The sequence below is a fragment of the Nansenia antarctica genome (assembly GCF_963989245.1).
Source record: "Nansenia antarctica genome assembly, chromosome: 3".
Lineage (NCBI taxonomy): Eukaryota > Metazoa > Chordata > Actinopteri > Argentiniformes > Microstomatidae > Nansenia > Nansenia antarctica.
The window spans coordinates 39,412,417-39,437,715 of record NC_137688.1 but is presented as its reverse complement, the minus strand read 5'-3'; the positions used below and the strand labels follow the sequence as shown (position 1 = coordinate 39,437,715).

At 43.9% G+C, this 25,299-nt stretch overlaps 1 protein-coding gene across 1 annotated transcript in view; it reads right to left on the bottom strand.

The window, feature by feature from the left end:
* Nucleotides 1-9,215: 9,215 nt before the first annotated feature.
* Nucleotides 9,216-25,299, bottom strand: part of arhgap32a (Rho GTPase activating protein 32a) — a 22,092-nt gene continuing 6,008 nt past the window's right edge. Inside the window, exons 4-20 of the mRNA XM_080525159.1 lie at nucleotides 24,751-24,837; nucleotides 24,329-24,472; nucleotides 23,701-23,793; nucleotides 23,256-23,378; nucleotides 23,070-23,147; nucleotides 22,086-22,167; nucleotides 21,791-21,940; nucleotides 20,923-21,025; nucleotides 20,294-20,438; nucleotides 19,602-19,684; nucleotides 19,067-19,174; nucleotides 18,775-18,920; nucleotides 18,012-18,225; nucleotides 15,755-15,900; nucleotides 15,511-15,585; nucleotides 13,244-13,957; nucleotides 9,216-11,725 (exon numbers count right to left, since the gene is read on the bottom strand). Coding sequence (XP_080381285.1) covers nucleotides 9,393-11,725; nucleotides 13,244-13,957; nucleotides 15,511-15,585; nucleotides 15,755-15,900; nucleotides 18,012-18,225; nucleotides 18,775-18,920; nucleotides 19,067-19,174; nucleotides 19,602-19,684; nucleotides 20,294-20,438; nucleotides 20,923-21,025; nucleotides 21,791-21,940; nucleotides 22,086-22,167; nucleotides 23,070-23,147; nucleotides 23,256-23,378; nucleotides 23,701-23,793; nucleotides 24,329-24,472; nucleotides 24,751-24,837 — 4,824 coding nt within the window. The 3' untranslated portion in view covers nucleotides 9,216-9,392. The remainder of the gene's footprint in view (nucleotides 11,726-13,243; nucleotides 13,958-15,510; nucleotides 15,586-15,754; nucleotides 15,901-18,011; nucleotides 18,226-18,774; nucleotides 18,921-19,066; nucleotides 19,175-19,601; nucleotides 19,685-20,293; nucleotides 20,439-20,922; nucleotides 21,026-21,790; nucleotides 21,941-22,085; nucleotides 22,168-23,069; nucleotides 23,148-23,255; nucleotides 23,379-23,700; nucleotides 23,794-24,328; nucleotides 24,473-24,750; nucleotides 24,838-25,299) is intronic.

Here is a 25,299-nt window from a genome sequence, read left to right as displayed (position 1 = left end):
TTTTAAATAGAGCAATAGAGCAATATTTCTGCTTTCCTTCATATTTTCTTCATATTTTTGACATTAGGAACAAGTTATTAGTGTGATCACGATATCCGACCTCATGTACAATCCTCTCTGTAGTGTAATCAATGGGTTTAAAGTGCTTTTATATTCATTTCCCCATATCTCCACACAGTAACTCAAATAGGGTAAGACAAGACAACAATATAGAGTATACAACATCCTCTGTTCCAGAATATGTTTTGCCCTGCACAATACTGCAATACTCCTTGATACTTTGGATCTAACGTATCTTATATGAGATTTCCAACAGAATTTACTGGGCTTAAAGTGCAGACTCTCAGCTTTAGGTTAAGGGTATTCACATCCAAATTGAAGGAAGGGTTTATGAATTATAGCTCTTATGTATAATAACCAAAAGTAATTAGACAATTGACTCAAAAGCTGTTTCATGGGCCAGTGTGGGCTATTTATTCCTTCATTATTTCTTTATCAATTAAGCAGATAAAAGGTCTGAGTTGATTCCAAGTGTGGCATTTGCATTTGGAGGCTGTTGCTGTATACGCACAACATGCAGTCAACAGAGCTCTCAATGCAACTGAAACAGGCCATCCTTAGGCTGTAAAAACAAAAACAAAATCCATCAGAGAGATAGTAGGAACATTAATACTGGCCAAATTAACTGTTTGGTACATTCTGAGAAAAAAAGAATGCACTGGTGAGTGTGATGACATGGACATGCATGGCTTCCAATGGCACTGGGTCACTAGTGTTTATTGATGATGTGAAGACAGAAGCAGACAGATGAATTCTGAAGTGTTTAGGGATATTCTGTCTGCTCAGATTCAGACAAATTCAGCAAAGTTGATTGGATGGTGCTTCACAATACAGATGGACAATGACCCAAAATATAGTGTGTAAGCAACCCGGGACTTTTTTAGTGTTTTTTAGTGTTCAGTGTTGTGTCCAGTGTCCAGTGTAGTGTTCAGTGTTGTGTCCAGTGTCCAGTGTAGTGTAGTGTTCAGTGTTGTGTCCAGTGTAGTGTAGTGTTCAGTGTTGTATCCAGTGTCCAGTGTAGTGTAGTGTTCAGTGTTGTGTCCAGTGTAGTGTTCAGTGTTGTGTCCAGTGTCCAGTGTAGTGTAGTGTTCAGTGTTGTGTCCAGTGTCCAGTGTAGTGTAGTGTTCAGTGTTGTGTCCAGTATAGTGTAGTGTTCAGTGTTGTGTCCAGTGTCCAGTGTAGTGTAGTGTTCAGTGTTGTGTCCAGTGTTCAGTGTAGTGTTCAGTGTTGTGTCCAGTGTTGTGTGTAGTGTTGTGTGTAGTGTAGTGTAGTGTTCAGTGTTGTGTCCAGTGTAGTGTAGTGTTCAGTGTTGTGTCCAGTGTCCAGTGTAGTGTAGTGTTCAGTGTTGTGTCCAACCCCCAGTGGTCAGACACGGACAGCTCCGTTGGTGGCCAGTCGTCCCTCTGCTCGGCGCCTGCAAAAAGTCAGCTCTCAAAACCAAGAAAACAAGCAATAAAAATAGGGGGATAAGTAATCGGTAGACATCTGAGAATGTAGCTATTGTGAACTTTTAAATTACATTAAGTGGTTGAAGACAACGCAGCGTTTTTTAGCCCTGCCAGCTGTACATCTTATATGCATAACTGCATTTTGTTGTTGGTACTTGTACTCAGCAATGACAATAAAGTTGAATCTAATCTAATATCTCTCTAATATCTCTGATAACGCTAAACCACATAGGATTACCCAATTAGCCAAGCCAGATGAACAAAACTACGTGCGAAACAGCCGCGTAACACATGCAACAACCTAAATAATAAATACACATCTGAAAACTATAACATGTTCATTAATAATATTTCGAAATTCTCACCTGAGCTGCATTTGCCATTGTATTTGTAATTCTTCTTCTTCTTCTTCTTATCAATTGCGTGTTCAAATTATTGTTCGTTAAATGTCCTATACAATGTCGCCGTGTTTTTAAAATCCATTTAAGATCCTTCAAAATCTCGCGGTTTCTCGCGGTTTCTTTTACCGACGCGCTTACGATGACGTGATCCAAAACCCGGAAATCACATTTCCGGGTGATGGATTTGATGCGCGCAGATGGATACTATAGCCCAGGAAAGTGGTTTCTCATAGAAGTCAATGTAATGCAATTTTTTTCATGGCAATATGTGATTGGCCAAATCACTGAAAATGGGTGGGCAGAGGACGCCTGGCCTCACCATGCATTGAGTCCAGGGCTGAAAGATTGACATTTTGTTCGTCCAATCACATGAAGCCATTTTCCCTGAAAATAATAGCTCATTTGGCCAAATACTTTTGCTTAAAATGACCTCGGAAGTCGGCGAGATTCTGGCGCGATTTATACATCGAATAGGTAGACAACATTTAGGATTTATTGAACAGTTTTATTTTTAATATTAATAACTAATAATTGTATGTAGTATGTTGTGGTTAATGTTGTGAGCCTGAGCAGAAGGGACAATAGCTGCTGCAGGCGGACCAGAGATTCATGCCAATTGTTTTGTTTATTTGATGACCCATTGTGCAGGTAACTTATTACATATGTTGTTTGAGTTCTATGTTTTGGTGCATTTTGTAAGAGTCCACTCGTGGTGTTGCTAGCATTCGCGATCTAGGGCATGGCTAGTCAGTAACGTCATGTTGCATTCCACATGTAGTACCTTTTTCCGCCACACGCGTGTATGAGTGCTGTTCTGCAGGATAAATATTAGAAATGGATGAAGTATTGTTCTGAATTGTATGTTGTGTGTCTGATTGACATAGTGTTTGAGTGCTTTTGACATGTCATTGATTGTATGTAGTATGTTGTGGTGAATGTTGTGAGCCTGAGCAGAAGGGACAATAGATGCTGCAGGCGGACCAGAGATTCATGCCAATTGTTTTGTTTATTTGATGACCCATTGTGCAGGCAATAAAAGCTGCTTCATCCACCATCCTGAGAGTGTCCCAATCCCTTCAGTACCGCCAAACACAAATTAATAATTTTTAACAAAGACAGATAAGAAGAACAGGGAACATTCCATCGCGAGTGAAGCGAGCAAGCGGCAAAAAAATTTGGCCTCCTCAATTCTGGAAGTCACCAGCCTCCACTGCAAAGGACCCATCTGATGCTAGTGGCCATTGGCTCCTCTCAACAGTCATTAACAAGTCTGTGAGTGTGTGTGTGTGTGTGTGTGTGTGTGTGTGTGTGTGTGTGTGTGTGTGTGTGTGTGTGTGTGTGTGTGTGTGTGTGTGTGTGTGGGCGTGTGGGTGTGCATGTGCACCTCGAGCCTGTATGCGTGCGTGTGGGTTTTGGTATTTCATTTGATTGGGAATGAGTGACTCAAGTACTTAACCTTTATGGATCGGACATAAATGTTAAGCGATCTGGAGGGAGGCAGAAAACAAACATTCATTTATGGATGGAACCTTTTAACCCAGCCCCTACACATCATAAAGATCCATTCCAGAGTCATAGGTGTGCAATTCATAAATTACTGTGTAGACTTCATAATGATGTTGCATGGCAATTCATATCAAAGTCTGGTAATTACCCTTTGAAACAATTGTATTTAATGTGCTGCTTATATTCGTCATACTGTAGCTCAAATTAAACTGTGTAGATGTAGTTGCAGACTTTAAATATCGCGACCTATTTAAGTGGTCTGTCTACACACCTCTCTGTAGCCTACAATAGTGTTGCTGGTCCTGTTGGTCGTTACAAGAGTGTTGTTTTGTTCCCACCACCACCCCCAGCCTCCATCTGCTTTGATCAGGGTATATACAGGAATCTTGAGGTTAATTTCAATACCTTTCTAAGACTTTTTAAAGACCTTGTCAATATTTTTACAGACCTCACTGCCACTTCGAGCTGTAACCGTTTACATCAGTGACACCTTTAACTTAACAGTTTTAGTTCGCAATAGACTAGACGATCATACAACCGAATTTCCGGTTCATCTTTGTTTTTTTTATAAAACTAATACATTCCCGAACTTTTACTAAAAGTTTTTAGGACTCAAACTCTTTGGACAGAGTCTAATTCAGAAAAATACCTACAAAATTCAAGACCTCATAAAACCGTGATAAGACTTTACTTATTAAGGGTCTTGATTTTCCCCAAATTGATTTATCAACTTTTAATACTTTTTCAAGACACCGCGGATACCCTGTTGATACTGCAGCTCAGTATCTATCAGGGGTTGACATCCAAATACAGCCAACTGTGTTAAACTAAGGCGTGAGTGTTCCTATAACCTCCTGAATTGTGGTAATAGGAAAATGAATCCCTTTTCTAGCACCGGAGTGGGTCCCTATTGAAAGGGCCACATAGGGTCTGATATTTAGTGAAGAGTCTTTGTGTTCTTTTGAGGTCTAATCAGACACTTAATCACCTCACATTGTTTCTCAGCCCTCTTCCCTCCCATCAGGGCCCCGTTCTTCTGTCACCCTGGGGGAAACCAGTGATTGCCTCTTCTAAATCCAAGGTTACAATGAAAGAAACTGACAAATATTTTTTCCATGCTTCTTCCCCTTGACCAAATCATAATTGGACTACTTTGAGGACTAACACAGTTCTTTTGATTGCGTTCCTCTTCACTAATTGTCCTCCACAATGAAATCGGCACTATGTATTGTCCTCTGTCCATTTGTATGTTTTACGCCTTATCTCCACTACAGATGCATCCATTCCTTAGATGTGGCATTTACAAAAGTGAAGAAACTTGGATGTTTTCAAATAATGCGGTAAAATCCTTGAAAATTCATCAAAGCATTACAAGCTCCAGTAACATCTCAGCCTACCTCAAATCCGCAGACAGCCTTCAAATAAACACAAAGCTCTGAAACTTTTCAGTCTGGCTGTGAATGCAGAGCTCTGTAGTAGTGTAGGAGTTTACATGGCAAGTACTCCCTTGACATAAAAAATATGGAAAGGATACACCATTAGATGGCAGCTTAAGATGGCTATTGGTGATCTGCTGTCAGCTCAGCCTGTTGATAAAGAGAAAATAAATTTTAGCAAAACACAAATGGTCCACAACTTTGTGTCAATGAAACATCCTTTAAAGTTAACTTGAAGCCTGTCTCTCCCTGATGTTACCCCCAAGGACAGTGTGTCTCTGTGCAGGTGTCATACTGCATAGTGCTGAGCCACCCACACTTTGTCCCAGACAACAGTCACACTGATAGGGCAAAGCTTACAGATCACTTGCCAACAGAGGGCTCCCACCGCCTGGCACCTGCTGCCATGACCAAACGGGCACAGCGTGTCATCAAACTCCCCCACACAGCGCATTTCTGCTTCTGCATCTGGACTAGAGCAGCTGTTCCCGAATGACTCTCCAAGCAGGTGAGAGTTCTTACCCTTTAGAGTTGAACTGAACTTCCTCCATAGCCTCAACTTAAACTCCACTTTCGATTGGGAGGAAAACTTTGACAAAAGGCCATCTGATGTTACAGAGTTATTTTCACTTCATTTTATTTGTACACTCTGAAGAATGAGATTCAAACCTGAACCTGAAAGGCAGCCATGTCCCAAATGTATCGCAAAGTCCTAAGAGCAAATGGTTATCTAGCAAGGGGCAGCAATTCATCCCAAGCAAAACTAAATAATACATGCATACCCTGCTCTGATCCAGCACATTCAATACAGAAAGAGATCGCTCTCCACGCAAAATGCTTTTCTTCAGGTCCAGTCTTCCATAAATAATTTGCCTTCAACCTTCACATGCATAAAAATTGCAACTTGTTGGTTATGAGAGAGAGCAGTGTGGGTGCACCGTGAATGTCAATGTGCCAATGAATAAACAATGGCTGACTGCTCCCGGACCAATACAGGCTGACAGGAGAGATTTCTCCGGCTCCTCCGGCCAATGTAATTATTTTGTGCCACTGTGCAAGCCACTCAGTCAGCTGTGAATGGAGGAGAATGTGACGGAGGCTTGCTTTCATAATTTTAAACAAACCAGACAACAATATCCAAAGTACAGTGAAAAATCCTGAGCTTGCACGGACAACTAACTTGGATTAAAGAGATGCTACAATATTTCTGTACATTTTCAGCCACTAGTTCTAAAGTTAGTGCTCACAAACCAAAAACGGGTCCCTGAGGTAAACATGATATATTGTCAAGATAATTGGACAGAGGGGGGGCACACCTCCCTACTCCCATGAGCAAAAGCTTATCTGAATCAGAATCAGAATCAGAAGACTTTATTGCCATGACATGTAAACATGTTAGGAATTTGGTTTGGGACAGTGGAGCACGGTTTACAGCAGGACTGGTGCAAGACAGGACAAGACAGTGCAAACCAACATCATAGTGCAAGAGTCATAATTAATATAAATATAAAGTGCAGAGATCAAGTGTTCAAGTGTTCATATCCAGACAGTCCAAAGCTCTCTGGGTGGGGGTGGAGGGAGGGTAGATAGATAGGGGTCAGGTCAGGGGGGGGGGGGGCCCAGCGGCATATAGGAGCCGGATGGCTGTGGGGAAAAAGCTGTGTGCATGTCGGGCCTTCACAGTTTTTAGGGACCGCACCCTCCTGCCTGAGGGGAGCGGGGCGAAGAGACCGTGTCCTGGGTGTGCGGGGTCAGCCATGATCTTCCTGGCCCTCCCCAAAGCCCTACTTTTAAACAGGGCCTCAAGGGGGGGCAAAGGGCAGCCAATCACCCTCTCCGCCGAGCGTATCACCCGCTGCAGCTTGGCCTTGTCCTTGGCCGCTGCAGCGGGGAACCAGATGATGATGGCGGAGGTGACGATGGACTCAATGATGGCCGTGTAGAAGTTCACCAGTGTGGTCTTTGGTAGGTGGAATTTCCTGAGCTGCCTCAGGAAAAACAGTCTCTTCTGGGCCTTTTTTGTGAGGGCGTCGATGTTGGGCCCCCACTTCAAGTCCCGAGAGACTGTCACCCCAAGGAAGCGGCATGACTCCACTGTGGTGACTGGAGTGCCTCCCAGTATGATTGGAGAGGGAGGGGGTGGGTTCCTCCTGAAGTCCACTATCAGCTCCACTGTCTTAAGAGCATTCAGCTCTAGGTTGTTCCGGGTGCACCAGGAGACCACCAAGTCAATCTCGCTCCTGTAAGCAGATTCATCCCCCCTGGAGATGAGCCCTACCAGGGTGGTATCGTCCGCGAACTTGAGGAGCTTGACCGACTGGTGGCTGGAGGTACAGCAGTTGGTGTAGAGGGAAAACAGGAGGGGAGACAGGACGCAGCCCTGCGGGGAACCGGTGATGATGGTCCTCAGCTCAAAGATGGACTTCCCGAGCTTCACCCGCTGGGTCCTGTTGGACAGAAAGTTCGTGTCCTGAAATCTGTTGTCCTTGTCCTGTCCAAAATGATGATTTTGTGGTCTAATGACATAATTAATCGAATAACATTATTTAATTAACCATAGTCAACATGTAACAATCAGTGATACAAATCCTGCAGCATCTCCTTTAAGGTGCAATATGTAACATTCAAGCTTTCTAATGGTTTTAATGACCATGTTTAATCAGCAGTGATTAGGGAACGAGATCCCCTGAAAGAAATATTTAATTCGCCAATTCTGTTCCGGTAATGAAAAAAGCTTTCTAACATCAAGTGTCTAGGGCGACACAGGTTTGTTTACAATTGACATGGGGTGTTCTACAGGAGTGGACTCACCAATTTTTCCTTTTCAGTCTCTGGTAGCTGCCGCTTCAAATCTTGTGCGCATGCAGAAAGACCACAGCTGGACCACACCATATGTCCGACACTGCAAATCCATTTGGGGGGTTATATTAATATTAGGGAGGATGTTGTTGTTTGAAACGTGTTTGAAACTTGAATTTGGCATTGGTGGCAGATTGCCAACAGACTTACTGTACTCTCAGTTCCTTTAATATGGTACTTCAAGGAAGGTCCATTGGGAGGAAATGTAATAAAAATAAGTACACCACCTTTTTACTAAGTCTAAGGTGATGAGGAGGTTCCTTTGTTGCACATACAACAATATTAATGTACACACAAGCACAGATGTATTCTGAAGCAATTTAAGACTGAAAATAGTAGCCTAATGAAGCTTCAGCGGTGTAACAGGAAAACAACTTCACTGCAATGCTGCAGTGCCCTCTGCTGTCATGCTTAAACCTCGGGTTTTGTCAACTATACAAAGGAGAACCAATTGTTGGTACATCCAAGCTCTTCACCATTTTCCTGAAGTATGCCCCTTATGTATTTTTTATACCCACAAAAATGAGTCAAATAAATCATTGTACTGAATGTTATAGAATATTATTTTATTATTTTGTTTAGATTCTCTCATGAAAAATAACACAACATTAAAATGTCTTTGCAATTACTCCTCGTTGTTAGAGGGCTAGGTTAACTTTTCTCACATTTGGAGAGCAAACAATACACATTTGGAGCTCACATCTTCTGGTCATATAACATTAGTTTTGACCCAAACAGACAAGAGTGGTCATAGTCCTCCTTGATCCTTATCTTTGAATGTCTATGCATTGTGAATGGGGGAGCTGGGCGCGTGAATGCTTTCAGTGTCTTCCATGTTTTTGACTAAACAGCAAATGTGCTAATTGTAGTGCTTAAAACCTTCTGTGAATCAAGAAACAGTGCAATAACAAAAAATACACAACCAAGAAGCTCTATGCAAGTCAAAATAAGACACATGTTTAGATACTGTAAGCCTTCGAAAGTGCATGTTTCCTCAGTTAGGGTTAAAACTTAAAACAACTAAATAAACTATGAAAATATCAGATATTGGCAATAATACAAATCAAACATAGTCTACTCTTGCAGATTATTATTGCTCATAAGATTAATAACTTTATGTTACATTTAAAAGGGCATTTATGTATGTTTGACAATGTTATCTTACAGGTATCTTGAAATGATAATCAACAACAATCATTATACGTCCTACCTTTTAAGTTAATGTTCTTTGGACATAGAATGAAAAACAACACACAAAACCTTCATAAACCATTTCCCAAACATGCTATCAAAATCTCAAACCAGTTCCCAGTCCTATCGTTGTGCAAGAATATCTGCATAAGATATATTCACCCATTCATTCTCAAGTGTCACATCTCAATCGTAATAACAGCCTGAAGGTTTAAGTTTGTTTGCATTTCCATTTACTGCATGAAAGCATAATCTACAGTCTGTTGGAGTATATACATAGTCTCCTTGGGCACAGATCTGGGATCAGATGTCACTCATATAGGGGCATTACACACCATAGGACTGACCCAAACCTGTGCTGGCTTGTATATTTTTCCTTTCACATTGTCCTTTCCAGCTATTTCAACCACTATGATACATTAGATAAGTAACCAGGGCAGCCCAAGTACAGCTCAGTGTGGTTCAGATCTGTAGTGTAATTAGGTTAATAGTCACTCATAGACCCCAGCCTCTGGCCTCAAAAAGGCCCTGTGTCCATGGCCCAGGGCATTGGACAGAAGTCTATGGCTGTGCGGAGACATGCAGCCATGGCCAGGGAAAGGTCCAGCCATGGCTGCTTTAGCAGTCCTGGGCGCTTTAGGCTTGGGAGCTGGGTAACACCCCGTCAGGTTGTCATACTGGTGTGTGGGCACGGCTTTGGTGCTCTGAGTCCTTCTGTGCGGCTGGGTGGCAAAGGATCCCGGTTGGTCCTGTTCCATATGTGGCTTGGTGTGGTGGTGTTGGTAGTGACGGTGTTCTTTGATGCTCTGGGCACGCCCAGGTCTCCGTGGGGCGCTGGGTTTTAACCGGGCAGAATAGCTGTTTACAGCATCGCCCATCATCACCCTGTCTTGGTCTCGACCTTGGTTATGGCCTCTCTCACCCTGATCCACATTCTTAGTATTAGGGAAACTCTGCTTTTGAAGGGAGGGGCTGTTGCGTAGCTGTGGTTGGGTTCGATGTGTTTGGGAGGTGCCCTGCTGCTTGAACTGGCTCCTGCTGCTTGAACTCCTCCTGGAGGCACTCTCTCTCCTGACTGGCTCCTCACCAGGCCAATCACCTCTCTGGTGCATGATGGCATCCGGATCTGATGGCTGGTGCCCAGGGGAGTCCTGGGCCTCGGCGGCTGCCACATCTCGTTGACTGTCTACCTTGTCGATGGAGAGGAGGCAGGCATTACCTGGGTCGGACTTGCTTCTGGTGTGCATAATATCTCTGCCCCTGGTGTCACTCTGTGGGAGGGGAGGAGGCTGGGTCTCATAGGCTGACATAACAGGTCCCTGAGACCTCTGCCTGGCTCTACTCTCCTGTCTGATTGGTTGGTAGATTGGTCTGTCATAACCCTCTGGGTCCCAGGCGTCGTAATGGACTGGATCCTTGCTCTCTACGAAGTGCTCACAGTTTGCAGGTGGGATGTGGTGTGAGGAGTGCTGGTAGCAGCCAGACTGTCCACTGTCCCTGGTAGAGCGCATGGTATAGGACTGACTGTGCCTGATGCGGCTCGTCCTGTATGGGTCGACATAGTAGTAAGGGTCATCTAGAGGCTCTGCGTCTGAGTAAGGACTGTAGCGATACTGAACACGGCCATTCTCAAAGTATGGATGCATCGGGTGGAGGTCTGACTGAACTAGCCACTGGTATGGCTTCTCAGAGCAAGATGGGCGTTGGACATAGAACATGGTGTCTAATGGAAGGACTTCAGTTTCTGCAAGTTGCACACGACTCAGTTGTGGTGCGTGAAAGGAGCGTGCCCTGCGGATGGCGGGGTACCCCAGGGCTCCATCCTCTGGCCTCTGCCATTGGCCCCGGGGTCTGTGGTGGCTGCTGGGACAGTGCTCCTCTCTTGGGTGACCTCTGTACACAGGGGATGAGGGGTGGTTACGGAGGCCTAAAGTGCTATAGCAGCTGTCAGATGTGATTGTATACATGCTCTTGGGCCCAACAAGGTGTGGGGGCAGACCGTCAGGCCGAGGATAGTGAGGAGACACCTGCCCTGCTGTATTGACCCGGTGGTGTTTGTAGACCTCTTCAGCCACCCCCAGAGCTCTCTCTTCCTCAGGGCTGTATGGTTGAGCTGGGGACTGCAAGGGAGTACGCGTCGGAAGGACCTCCTCCACTGAAGCTGGCATGGACGCCTCAGCGAGAACAGTGCGGAAGTTAAAGGCATTGACAGAGTCAGTGTTAGGGTGGACAGAGGCAGCTAACTTGCTCTGAATGGAGCTAATTGGTTGAATGGGAGAGGAGAGCCCTCTAGTATGATAGGAGGGCACTACTGGTTGTGGGTTGACAGACCTTACAGCTCCCAGAGGCCTCTCTGTCACATCCCTCTCGTCCCTCACCTCTGAGCTGCCATGCAATAGGTCTCTAGACACGGCCGGACTGACAGGGGAAGTGAGGCTACTCATGACCACCTGTCCCTCAGAGGCCTGCTGTCCCTCTGGGCTCAGGTAAGCAGGCAGATGGGAAGGGAGATGGGCAAAATAGCTCTCAACAGGGGTGCAAGCAGAGGGTAACAAGGGGGCTGGAGACCTGGGGCTGGAGCCCTTGGAGGCAGTGAAATCCTGAGAGCAGGTTTGAAGCTGGAGAACAGAGGGGCGAGGGGGTCTGTCCTGGTCATGTCTCTGGAGAAGGTAGGTGGGTATCTGGGTCTGGGTAAGCTTCCTTTGGGAGCTGAGTGAGGCCTTCTGGGCCGACTCAGCCAGAGCCAGGGCCAGCCTCCGCGCAGCACTCGTCAGCGGAGGGTGAGGAGGGAGAACAGATACTGAACTCACAAGTTTATCTGCTCCTGGGGAGGCATAAGACAAACAACGCTACAGTATGACAAGACAAACAAGGCTATGAGAGGACATGATGAGAAAAAACACAAATGCTTTGATAAGTAATCATTATTACTTACTATTACTTATAACTATTATTATTCATAAGCCTTTACAGTAAGGTTACATTTATAAAGACTTTATAAGTAGTATGTATATCAGGGTTTCCGGTAGAAAAATTTGCCGTCGGACATCGTGTCCGGGAAGAATTCGATTTACCGGACAAACGTGATATATTCCGGTCATCATATTAAAATATAATATTTTTTTTTTTTTTCAAAATCATATATATTTTTTTCAAATCTAATATAGCTGTTTGTCGCGGTGATTACTGTTGTGTAGCGGCCTATATATGCCATTTAATGTCTATTTCTCATCCGATACGATTAGATGCGAGCTATATAATATATAATAATATAACATGATTTGACGCATGCGCGCTATGCCATGCGTCAAATCCAGCGCTGAACGGGTCCAGCGCTGAACGGGCGCCTCACTGGGAACTGAACAGACAGCATCGATCAATGAACGGACTCCACATTACGTTAACTGAAGTTTGTTAAATTGTTTGGGATTAATGTGAGTTTTCTATTTTCTCTTTCCAGTTTTACCCTTTTTTTTTAAATCAATAAAACAACGTCATTTCTATAACCAGGTCTCGCTGGTTGGGAAGGCATTTCGTTTAGCTCGGGAGTATGACAATGGGGAGAACATAACTGTTTATTGAGAAACAATTGATAGGCAGTCTGGGATACGTATATAAAGAAATACCACAATGTCTAGATGTATAACATTTTATTGAACAGTAACAGTGCAAACATGTAGGCTTCTGGCGTGACACGGCTAGCCTAATTTCCGTTCATATGCCTTTTATCAGATAAAATAAAATAGAATAAAACTCTTTGAAAATAAATAGGCTTTAAATTAACTTGCAATGCGTATAGGCTAATTTCCGTTCGATGTTACAGCCTAGGCTATGCCTTTTCTCAGATAGATAGGGGATAGCCCTGTAAGCTCATACGGGTCTGTATGTCGTCCTGAAGACCGGCTGTTAGATCATATCGCTGAAGTTTGTCTCCATCTTAGTGTAAATGTTGTCCGTTTCGTTTGTTATCCTTGTTATTGTGCGATAAAGTTAAAGCGCTCCGCTTCGGGACACCATTTTCAGCTGAGCACCAAACACACAACACTGCCCGAGAGAGAAGGACCCGCCCCCTTTAGTTAGCCTATAGCCTATAGGCTAACTAAAGGGGGCGGGTCCTTCTCTCTCGGGCAGTGTTACGTGTGTGTGTTTGGTGCTCAGCTGAAAATGGTTAGAGGGAATTATTTTCACCGGACATTTATGTCCGACGAGTTTTCAATTTGTCGGACTTCAACTATATTTACCGGACAAAGACCGGGAATTACCGGTTAACGGAAACCCTGATGTATATAATGTGTTTTTATATCCATTTTATATATAAAATATAGTATAATGTGCTACTAACCTGGTTCTGGGTGGCTGTGTGCAGTCTGGCTGTCTGTGAGAGCTGAGGCCTGGCTCCCTGGACTGGGTGGGTTGTGGGACTGGCAAGGTGTTCTGGGTTCAATCCCTTCACTCACTGGAGCCTCACACTGATCCAGTGGGGGAGAGGAGGAGGGGACAGGTGGAGGAGAGCGGGGCACAGCCTCTCGGGTGTCAGAGACACAGACTGGCACAGAAGCAGACGCCTCAACCACAGGATGCGACTTATAGGACCTCCGTCGGAGTTTGGGGGAGATGGCCTGGGCCCCTTTCGCTCCTCCTTTCCTATGTACTGGGCTAAGATCAGGGGACTGGGAGTTGGTAATGATCTTATAGGGGGAGGAGATGTGCTCTGAATCGCTAGAACCCCCTGCGCCCTTCATCCACTTAGTGCTTTCTTTGCGACGTAGAGCGGGCTTCGACGATAGCGGACTGCACTGGAAAGACATGGGGTCAAAGTCCAGGAAGGCCATGCCAGGGGCAGGGAGGCAGAGGTCAAGATCGTCCTCCTGATATGTTGGTGAAACACCAGCTGGGATATGGCTGAAGTTAGCTCCGTTATAGTTAATGCTCTTCTTGGTCTGGTTATGATGCCGATCACCTTTAATCCTGGCTTCCCGCAGGTCTTCCCTGAATGAGGTGGATAGGGCATCACTTGTGGAGCGTGGTCTAGGGGGACAGTAACTCTGAAGCTCCCCTGAAACCCACAGAGCTTGTATTAACATTCGAATGCAGGCTTAAATATAGAAATAAAAAAATAACTAGGCTTGCAAAGTGTCAGAAACATTCCGGTAAATTTCCCGGAATCTATCCGGAATTCTTCCATGGGAAGTTAAGCCTGGGAATTTGGGGAATTTTGCTAAAATGTATTCAAAAACTTAGCTCATAACAGTGAACCTTTTTGTGGGATACACATATAGCAAGTCTAGGTCGTGTGGCATAATTTTGCTAAACTATCCCCAATTCAATGGAATTGCAACCTCCTGCATGCACAGTGCATTCTTCCATCATGTACAACTGATTCTCCAGATCTTGTACACTAATGAGATGCTATTCGGTTGTTAAGTCATGACGTGTTTCCGGGTCCAAAGTTGGCTGAGGCGCTGTCTTCGAAATGCCTCAGTAATAATAATAATTCATTATATTTATATAGTGCTTTTCCGAGGCTCAAAGACGCTGACAAATATGGGAAAAAACGGGAAAGTGCTGTGTCCCTTGTTGTATGAATAGATCCGAGTCTAAAAAACGATTGAACTGTCATTCTACCGCTGTACTGGTACTCTGGTGGAGGGAATTTCTGGTTTGGACCCGGAAATGGCTAAAAGTCACGTTTGACGTCAGACTTAACAACCGAATTGAGCCCACACGACTACACTGTCTGAGTCAAGTTGTTGTTGTTTATTTCTAATGGATTACGGATTTTATCATTTGCAATGATATCTACGTATAATGAGGTAAAAGGTTTATGTTTCTGTCTCCATATGATATGATAAATATATCCAATGCAAAAAACATTACATTTTATTGGTATTAATATTAATTTGGATATATTTCCGGTAATTCCTATATATTCCTGTTAATTCCCATATAAAGCCAATACTATGATGACAATGACAATACTTTGATGGCTGCTCATCCCTGGCTAATGTGATCACTCTATAGCCTTTGAACTACTGATGTTTACTCTACTACATTTGAACATACTGTATATTGCACATTGCACATATCTCCTGATATAGCTTCTTTTATACTCTGCACATTGGATACTGTACATAAACTCACTGTACATAGCTCATAACTGTATATAGCCCATAACTGTATACCTCTAAACTATACTGATGTTTACAATACTACCTTTGCACATACTGTATACCACATAGTTACCCATCACTACCATTCTTGTTCTATTTATATCATGCCCTTATATCACTATTTGCACTTTTGGTTGGAAGCTAAATTGCATTGCGTTGTATAATACTTGTACTCTGCGATGACAATAAAGTTGAATCTAATCTAATCTAATATATTCCTGTTAATTTCCATGGAAAGTTTCCACCTCTGAATAATCCCCAAAATGTGCAACCCTAAAAGTAACACCCCAAGTGCTCTCATCACATAGATGAAACACACACACACACACACACACACACACATACACACACACATACACACACACACACACACACGTACACATACACAGACACACACACTCTCTACATTGAAGGTGTCACAGGCAGCGTATAACTGTACCTTCTGCATTGTGCAAAGAGGTGAGAGATTCTTCACTTTTGGTGGAGCGCAGTGTTCCACTATCTCCTCTTCCACCTGAGCATGTGAGATAAAACTGTTGAATATTGGCAGATTCTACCTAGAACCAACAATGTTCTTTGGCATGTCTTTGTAGGTAGAATTCCTTTTAAGGAACCCTTTTTGTCGAGACCTTTTTGGTCTATATACTGTAGAACCCTTGCAGGCACAAAAAAGGTGGTCTGACCTGGCAGTGCGATGCTCTTGATCTCGTTGGGCTCGCTGGGATGGCGCTTCAGCTTGCGTTTAGCCATGGAGGAGGACTTGCCCAGGTGGAAGAAGGAGCGCCAGTTTCCTACCGGAGACTTCTTCACCTTGCCAGGGGCCCTCTTACTGCACATAACAGAGTCATGGAATGCCATCTTTCCCTGTATCCCAATTCTCCATTATTTCCCCTTAAGTGTGTACTACCCCACATGGATTTAAAATAATAGGATTGCTGTAAAAATACGAAACAAAAAAACCCTCTGGTTTTAAAGTAGAGCAGTGTACACTTCAGGGAAATATTTGGATGCAGACACAGCATGATATAGTCATTAGAGCCACAGTAGGAGTTGTTACGGTTATAGTTTGTAACCCCGGTTCTCTGAAGGAAATGAGGGAGACATCTCACTACGGGATGGGCACCCCTGTGTACCCTATTTACTGAAACCCTATTCAATCAAGCCTGGAAGAGGCCAGGAACACTTTGCATGGCTGACCCCACCCACCAGCCTATAAAGGCTTCTGCAATGCATGCTTATTTCATTCTGCAAACCACGTCTTCACAAGTCCATAAAAGACTCTGGGATTTCCACTCCCCAATCTACCCCACTTGTCATACACACACGCACACGCACACGCTCACGCTCACACTCACACTCACACTCACGCTCACGCTCACGCTCACACTCACGCTCACGCTCACGCTCACGCTCACGCTCACACTCACGCTCACGCTCACGCTCACGCTCACGCTCACGCTCACGCTCACACTCACACTCACGCTCACACTCACACTCACACTCACACTCACACTCACACTCACACTGTCATATATTAGGTTTATATACTCTAATTTACACCCTACATAATTGTTCTACTGCCCCTTTCTGTCAAACAATTTTTGCTTATATATTGCTATTTATTACACTGTTGTTTTTTTATTATATTGCTGTTTGTATCTTTATGTCCTATGCACCAACCACACCAAGCCAATTTCCTGTATGTGCAAATATACTTAATAAAAAATTATTCTGATTCTGATTCTGAGTCTGGTAAGATGTCTCCTGAATATTTGGCCCTGCACTTGAGATAGATAGGGAAGCAATGGGAAGCATCAAGGTTGTACATAAAGGAGCTTTGTTGTCTCTGCCTGCCACGAGAGTAAATGTTCCTGAATTGAGTCTGCTTGTTATGTGTTGTTCTGAGAGACAATAAGTTGCTGCTCCAAAGCTACAGCCTGGAGCTGCTTGGAGCATGCCCTTTGACGTACGCCACTGAGGACAGGCTGTCCAACTGACCAGGACTGTAGGAACCGATAAAAGTGCATAATAATATGGTAATATGTTGTGGAGCTCGAGAATGTTGATATGGGCCGTGCTCATTGAATCTGACCATATGCCACTCATTCGATGGTGGTGCACACAACAAATGCTCTTCCACCAACTAGTAACACAAGAGAAAGTAGCTAGATTAGTGACTAATTACATTTTTTGTTGGCGAAGCAAACTAGAGAGAACTTTGCTTCGTAAAAGTGAAGCCCGGGGCGCTTAGGTGGCGTGGCGGGTTGGGCGTTGGCCATGTGACTGCAGGGTCCCCGGCTTGATTCCGGCCGGGGACATGTCCTGCATGTCATCCCTCCTCTATCTCTCGCCCATCCTTCCTGTCTAAATCTCTACTGTATCTGTCAATGAAATGAAAAATATGAGTGGGACTGCCCCACTCATAAAAAATTAATTAAAAATAAATTAAAAAGAGCCTGAATCAGCAGGATTTCTGTGAGAAAGAATAAGCAACACTCCTGGGGAAGCTGTTAACTTTCCAGTGGAACAGTTAAGCTAGGTAGCTAGGTTCGGAATACTGGGCTTGTGAATAAGAGACAGGCTTGTGAATAAGAGAGTAAAGGGTGTAAAGAATGAAGTGGGAGTGCATTGCCATAATGTAGCCTTTTAGGCTGGGCTGAGGCGTTTGAAGCGCTCCCAGCCTGTTCCAGGCGTGATTGAATAGGTTTTCAGCAAATAGGGAGTGCATATCCCATCGTGAGATGTCGAACCGAGTTATCTGAAAGAGGACCACAATGTTGTATGTGCAAAGACTTAATCAATGGAACAATATTATGCCCGAGCCTGATATAATAGCAATTGGTACACAATATGCTCCAGTTCCACTATTTTATCACTAAATCATTCAACATAGCCCAGCATTTGATTACTATTGTCCGACAGTCTACCCCATGTACCTACCTTTCAGTGGGGAGCTCAATGACAGTGTGAAACTTGCCCATCAGAGCCCCGGGGCCCTCCCCCACCTCGATGTACTGGCTGTGGGACAGGCAGGGGGTTGTGACAGGGGAGCCCAGCTGCGCCTGGGTACGAGCCTGGGCCTCCTCCAGAGACAGCAGCTTAGTGGAGGGAGAGCTAACCAGCAGAGACTTGGGCCTGGATAAGGTGTTGTTACCTTTGGACCAGAGAGAGAGAGAGAGAAATAAATTAACTAAGTCAGCTAAAAATGATTTACTATGTACATTTCATTAATAAATAAATAGACAAAATGTCTAAATTCACTAAATGGCTCATGAATGGCTCTTCAAACCGCCTCCAAACATAATCATCCGATATCAGAGCTCGGTCAATATAGTATAGTTTCTTCAAAATAATGGTGTGCTTCATTTAGCTGGCCAGATGCATCGGATGGGCAGGCTTTGCACTTTTGGGGACTATCCATTGGTTCCATTGCGCTGGAAAAGCTAAATGAAGTTCACTCAAAGTAACTGAAAGGAAACAAAATACTATATATCGACATCCTGCATCACAAATCTCCACACTGTTCCCTGAAGTGTACACCTGCGCACTCCCTTTCATGCATTACAATTATGAGAGCCTATGCTTACACCGATCCTATTCATAAATAAATCCATGTGCGGGACTGCACAACATGTGTACACTTCAGGGAACGGTGTGGTGAATTGGGATGCATTTCTTCCCAGTATGAAGGGTGAAGCCCCACCTGTGCTCTCCCGGATAATGGCGTTGAGTTTGGGGCTGAAGAGTGCCTCAGTGTTGTTGAGGATGAACTCCACCACCACTGACTGGATGCGTACCTCCATGAAGGCTGCAGTGCCGCTAAAACAGGCCGACTCAATCTGCTTAGACCTGGAAAATAGTTTAACATAGCCTAATTCATACAGAGAACTACTGGGACATTACCTATTTTGCTTTAAAAAAATGACTATGATATGGTAGCGTATCGTTGTACATTTAAGTATACTGTAGTAACAGTGTTGGTGGTTCAGAATTACCGGAGCAGGTTGGGTGCCCAGACAATAGCCAGGTTTTTGGTGTGCATGTTGGTGATGGGGCTGAAGGTTGCCAATCGGGACAGATGCCTCATAAGAAACTCCAAAGTCCTGAGGATTGAGACAAAATGAAGGGTTACTGAGTTAAAGGGATGTGGAAGTGCAAGTTGATAAATAACCAGAGTAAGACCTTCACTACACTATTGAATACAGTGAAGTATCTTGGTGTTTCAATAGAGCGAAGGTATATTATGGTTAATCACAGAAATATGATCCCCTATCCCCTAAACATGCACCTGTCTACTTTTCTTTGATGCCCTTGTTGCTAATTATGGGTCTTATATTGCTAAATCCTCTGCTTAACCAGCAGATGGCTCCCTAGCAGCAGTGAGTGAGTCTTGATGACACAGTTGCAGATCCATTGATGCGGCATAACAGCAGCAGCAGCAGCAGCAGCAGCAGCAGCAGCACAGAAACATCTGAAGATGAGTGATTCCAGTACTGTCCACTAGGGGGCACTGTGAGCTCTCACACTGACCTGTAGTGCGGAGGAGGAAGCTGCTGGATGACATTGTGGATTTTGACCAATCTCTCTTCATCTGTAGCAGCGGACACAGCTTCCTACGGAGAGAACACAAGAGGTCTTCTTCAACGAACCCCAAGTATATTTCTGCTTTTGATTCATCCTGGTTGTTAGTGATTATTTCATTCCACTAACATGACAATAATCGGCCACATTATTATTACTGTAGGAAACACAAGATCTTGAGGTCCTGGTGTATCTCATAATTACTGGATCATTTGTCACATTAGCTATAAGTTTCAAGTGTATTGTTACATCCTCATCATTACACAAGTATAAGAGAGTAAAATCCTTAGGCTTCAGTTCCTCGACATTGCAGCAACAAGAGAAATAAAGTGGCAGTAGTTATAAGAGACAAGTAAGACAATTTGGACAAAGTGACAATAGTTGTAAGAGACATTGCATTGTATTGCACTCGGTGGCAGTGAGTGTAAGAGGTAGTGTAAAGTGACTGTGTGCGGGTAGGTAGTCCGTGCGCATGGGGTGCGCTTGGGGATAAATAGTCATTTTGTCCTCAGCAGGCTTGTTTATAAGCCTGATCACCTGGGGGAGATCAGTGTTATACTGTAAATCCTCCAACCCTTGGTTCACATTCAGCCCCAGCCCCAAGCCCACCCCAGCCCCAAGCCCAGCACCCTGCCCCTTACTGAGAATCTCTCGTAGAGCTGGTATGTGAGCAGAGGGTTGGGCAGCTCTCTGAAGTACAGCTTGCATAGGGAGCCAACAGAGTGGATGTCCTGTTTGAACAGATCTCGACCCAGGTCAGGGATCTGCTCCGAGTCAAACTCATGTCTGGGGGTGACAGAGAGGAGAAGAAAAGAGGCACTCACGTCAAATAATTCAAGATCATTGAAATGATCACATACTCTTTATTCATTCTATTGGAATTCTTCATTCTACATTTTGAATGCTGCTGTATTACTCATGAATTAGATCCTACTCAAATTCTTTCAATATGGCGTTCCATGGGGTCTGATTGGGAGATTATTCTTAAACACCACCTCCATATGCCACTATTTAACAACTACAATCTTCTCTTTGAGGCTAGCCAACTTATTTCACAAATGAGAGCAGGGACCATACCCTAACTAACATTGCGGGGGAGTGTAGCCAACAGTACATGTTTTTCAGGATTTCCAAAAACATTAGAATCTCCTAACTCATTCTTCTTCTACGTTTTGCTCTACAAGCTGTCTTGTCTGTCATTAAATAATAATAAAAACATGATCCGAAAAATCTGCATGCAGCATGGGGGGAGGGGGGGGGGGGGTGTTACCGTAGTTTCTGAATGTTGGAGGAAATCCCAGAGAGCCGGTACATCCCGTCAACCACACCGACCTCCTCGATGAACTCAGTGCAGCTCTTTATAACCTGGGGCACTGGAGGAGGAGAGAGGACCATCACAACAGAGGACAGCATCTACAGGATTTGAACTAGGAACTGGTTACTCATACATTCTTTAGAAGTGTTCAATGGGTACAGTTACAAAAACTCAAGAAGACGTTTTGTCCACTACTGTCAGGACTGCAGAGTCCGCCGGAGATTGAATACCCATCTCTTCAGGCTACATCTTAATTGAACCTCCTAAAGACCTCCTCACCCCCATTTCCCCCCTCTACAGTTTCTCTGCTATGAATAAATAAATAGTCATTCTTCTAGCATTGTAACTACCAATGGCCCCTGGTCATAGCATAGATTACTTTCTTACGCTGACTGATGGATACATGATTCACTTACTTAGACAAATGTATTTGTTGTAAGTCGCTTTGGATAAAGGCATCTGCTAAATGCCAAAAATGTTAATGTAAACGTTTTGCCTGTAATTCCTGACATTTAAACCAGGAAATCAGCAAGCGATTTAGCCACAGTTCTCCATTCAAATCAACAGATAGTTTAGTGTCAGCTAGAAGTTACAAGTAACCTAGGAAACTCTTTAAATCACAAATGTGATGGTTTTAAATGTTAGCGCTATCAGTACATATTACTTGGTCATTGTTCAAGAATAAAAAGTTCTTTTCGGAACCCAGAATCTCATTGAGATGCTGGGGGTCAAGGAGGTTAACACTGTGGACGGGAAGTTGACAGATCTATACACCCAGTCTACAGCCTATTCAGGGTACAGTAGATCAGTTGGTGAGACTCACCATCATGGCCTGAGTTGAGGAGGTGTTCTCCCAAGTCACAGCCAAACACCCTCTCCCTGAGTATTCCACGCTGCCTTAGCTTCTGAGGGGGTGGACGCGACTTCATGAAGCTCCTCAGGAATGTCACTAGCTTCCCGTGCTTCTTACACACTGTTGAACACACACACACACACAGACTTAAAAAGCCACTTTAACTTCCACACATTAGAGTCACTACCAGTCAGTCATTAATAATAGACAGAAAGCCAGAGTGTACTGTTGTTCATGGATGTTCCTCTATAACAGGGAACAGTACCTGGCTTTGGTAAGGAGCTGGGAACAGAAGGGGGAATCCTGTCACTTATCAACTCCACACAATCACAAGGGAAGAAACCAACCTGCAGGGAGAGGTAAAGGGAGAGGGGAGAGGGGAGCGAGAGAGAGAGACAGACAGAGAGAAAGAGAGAGAGAGAGAGAGAGAGAGAGAAAGAGAGAGAGAGACAGACAGAGAGAAAGAGAGAGAGAGCGAGACAGAGAGAAAGAGAGAGAGAGCGAGACAGAGAGAGAGAGAGAAAGAGAGTTAGAGAGAGAAAGAGAAAGAGAGAGAAAGAAAGAGAGAGAGAGTAGTAAGTATGACTCTCAAACTGAATGTTTTTGTAGAATATTCCAGCAGTGAGGTGCACCATAACTAAAAGAGGATTTACCCAATTTGGTGGAGACCCGATGAACCTCAAGAGTTAACCAACTCTAAGAACGGGTTAGGTAATTTATGTCCTTTAATTTCGATAATGAGGTTTGGTAAGCTGGGAGTTTACACTTTACACACAAAAAAGGAAGAGATGTACCTGCCAACCTTTTAATAAAGTATGCAATGATGAGTATTAAAACTATCACCTGTGATAAAGCGAAGGGCACCCAAAGGTTTAAGAGTAGTGCTTCTGCATTTTGGTGGATGACATCACCATAATCAAACACTGGCATGAAGGTTGATTGCACAATCCACTTCCTGCTGTTCAAGGAAAGGCAAGATTTGTTCCTGTAAAAGCCCACCTTAAATCGTAGCTTTTTAACAAGCTCCTCTGTATGTTTTCTTAACGTCAAGTCTTTGCCAAACCAAATTCCCAGGCAGCAGCAAAGTACATATACATGAGTCAGATCATCTTTTTCTGTGATTTGGAAAATAACATATACTTGATTTTTCCTGCGTTAAGTACCAATTTCTGCCCAACAAATGCAAATACTGAAGTAAAAGGGTATTGGATGTTGTACGTGGGTCACAGCCCCGCTTAAGGGATTTTACCTGAAAGCCATGTTTCCCTCTCCACCAGCCAGCTTCCTCCTTAGGAGGCATGTCAATAACTGACACTATATCCCCAACCTAGAACAAGGGCACCACACAATCAAAAACATAGAAAGATGCATCAAAAGAAAGACTATTAGGAAATAGCAAGAACGATATTGCTTCCATAGTGCCCTAAAGGGTCACCTCAAAGGTGAGCTCATCAGTGGCCTGGGCAGTGTAGCGCTTAGTGACGTGGGCAGCAGCGATGGCAGGAACATTGATTGAGGCCTCTTCAGCCACCAGCAGGTGGTTTCCCTTGTTGTCAATCTGAGACAGAGAAAACAGATCGACTGAGTAGGCCAAATACTCAAATACTAATAATCAAATACTTGTAAAAAAGAACAGATCAGAGGCTTGGATGAGTGGATGGAGTTACAGTAACAGTACAGAAGTTGTCCAGAGGGTCAAATGATTATCTTACAAGAGACAAGGTGAAGAACCCTGTTTGGTTCTAGGCAGAGCTGAATAATGTCACCAATGAGGTCACCAAAGATAGTCACAATCATTTTCATAAAGTTTTGATTCTAGAAAAAGTTCTCTAGAAGATTCTAGAGTTGATGTAATGAGATGTGAGAGACAAGGGGAGTACCTCCATCCATGTGAGTACTGGGCCACAGTTGATCTTGTTGTCAGCAATAGCTGTAAGATGTGACAGGTAGGCCGCCAGCATGCTGGTCACTGACTGAAGACAGAGACAAGGTTTATTGCAGGCAGAGCAGTCAGATGAGATCAGTGGTGTAGTCTACGTGATACGCAGGACTACGCCGTATACCCACTAGGAAAGGCCAAGGATTTCCGTATACCCATTTAAAAATGTGTGAGGATACGTAACAGCGTTTTGTGACAGAACTTTCACACTTTCATTCATAAAATTCACCCCGTCTGTGTTACGAAGCACTTGACTTTTGGACCATTGGGACTGACTATAGCGTCATGTACCATCAACGGGGGGAGATGCGACATGAAATATGTCAAAATGCAGCACTATCATGCACAGATCAGATGTTATATATATAACGTTAGACAGGGAGCGCAGACTTATTTTTATGGCATTCTGAAATGAACGATATGAGGCTGGGAGGGAAAAATCACAGTATACCTACTAGAAAAAACTAGACTACACCACTGGATGAGATGCCTGAGAAAGCATAACTACCACTTCTTCATAGAAGACAGTATCATTCCTAGAGTTGAGAGAGTTACTGTAGCTGGGTGACAGGTACCTCTACTGTGTCCCTCACAGAGTCAAAGCGAGGCAGCTCAGTGAGTTGGGAGAAACGTCTGTCATAGATGCACAAGTGGAGATGCTTGTCTAGCACACGGAAATCTTCATACGAGCGCTTCAATAGCCAGCTCCGGCCCTGAGAGAGAGAGAGATAGGGACAAGAATGAGCCTGAATTGCGACACCTGTGAGGAAAAAAAGGGACAGAATCTAAAAAGACACACACATAATCCTACAGTAAGAACAACACCGCTAATGTCATTCCTCTTGTCTGACATCTGCAAAGATGATACAGTAGGCTTGCTCGAGGTGTGTACGAGATATACAATAGATATGCTATAACATACAGACATGTTACAGTTCCCTGTGAAAGACAGAGATGAACAATACCCTACTGTAGTTCCAGTGTACTGTACCTGGCAGCAGACCTGAACCAGGAAGAGAAGCTCTTTAGAGTCCAGAGCACTCTTCTGCACCTCACTCTGCTCCTCTGCAAAGGCCAACTAAAAGAAGAGAGAGGAGGTATGGTAGATATGGGGAGGTAATGGTTGAGAGAGAGAGGGAGGGAGACAGATCACACTCTAAATAATGCATGAGTATAGTACAGCAACCTCTCTCTGTACACTATCTGACATGCTGTTCAAGCAAAACATGATGTACAACTTCCCCTGCACTAAACTCCTGCAATAATGAACAGTCAACCCAACTGAATAACATAATTTACTCTGGATAGATGTGTAGTATATTTATCTAACAATAAACATCTCTAAACACATTCTCAAAAACAGACAGGGTAATCCATTTTCAACATTGGTTGTAGAAGTTCAATCGATTTTGATAGTTGCAGACTTCATGTAAGATAAGCCTCTTCAGAAGACCATGACAATTTCCATGCATGCTTTCAAAGTGAAAAAAATTTCACTCCAAAAAATAATATATAATAAATAATAAACTGCTGAGACAAG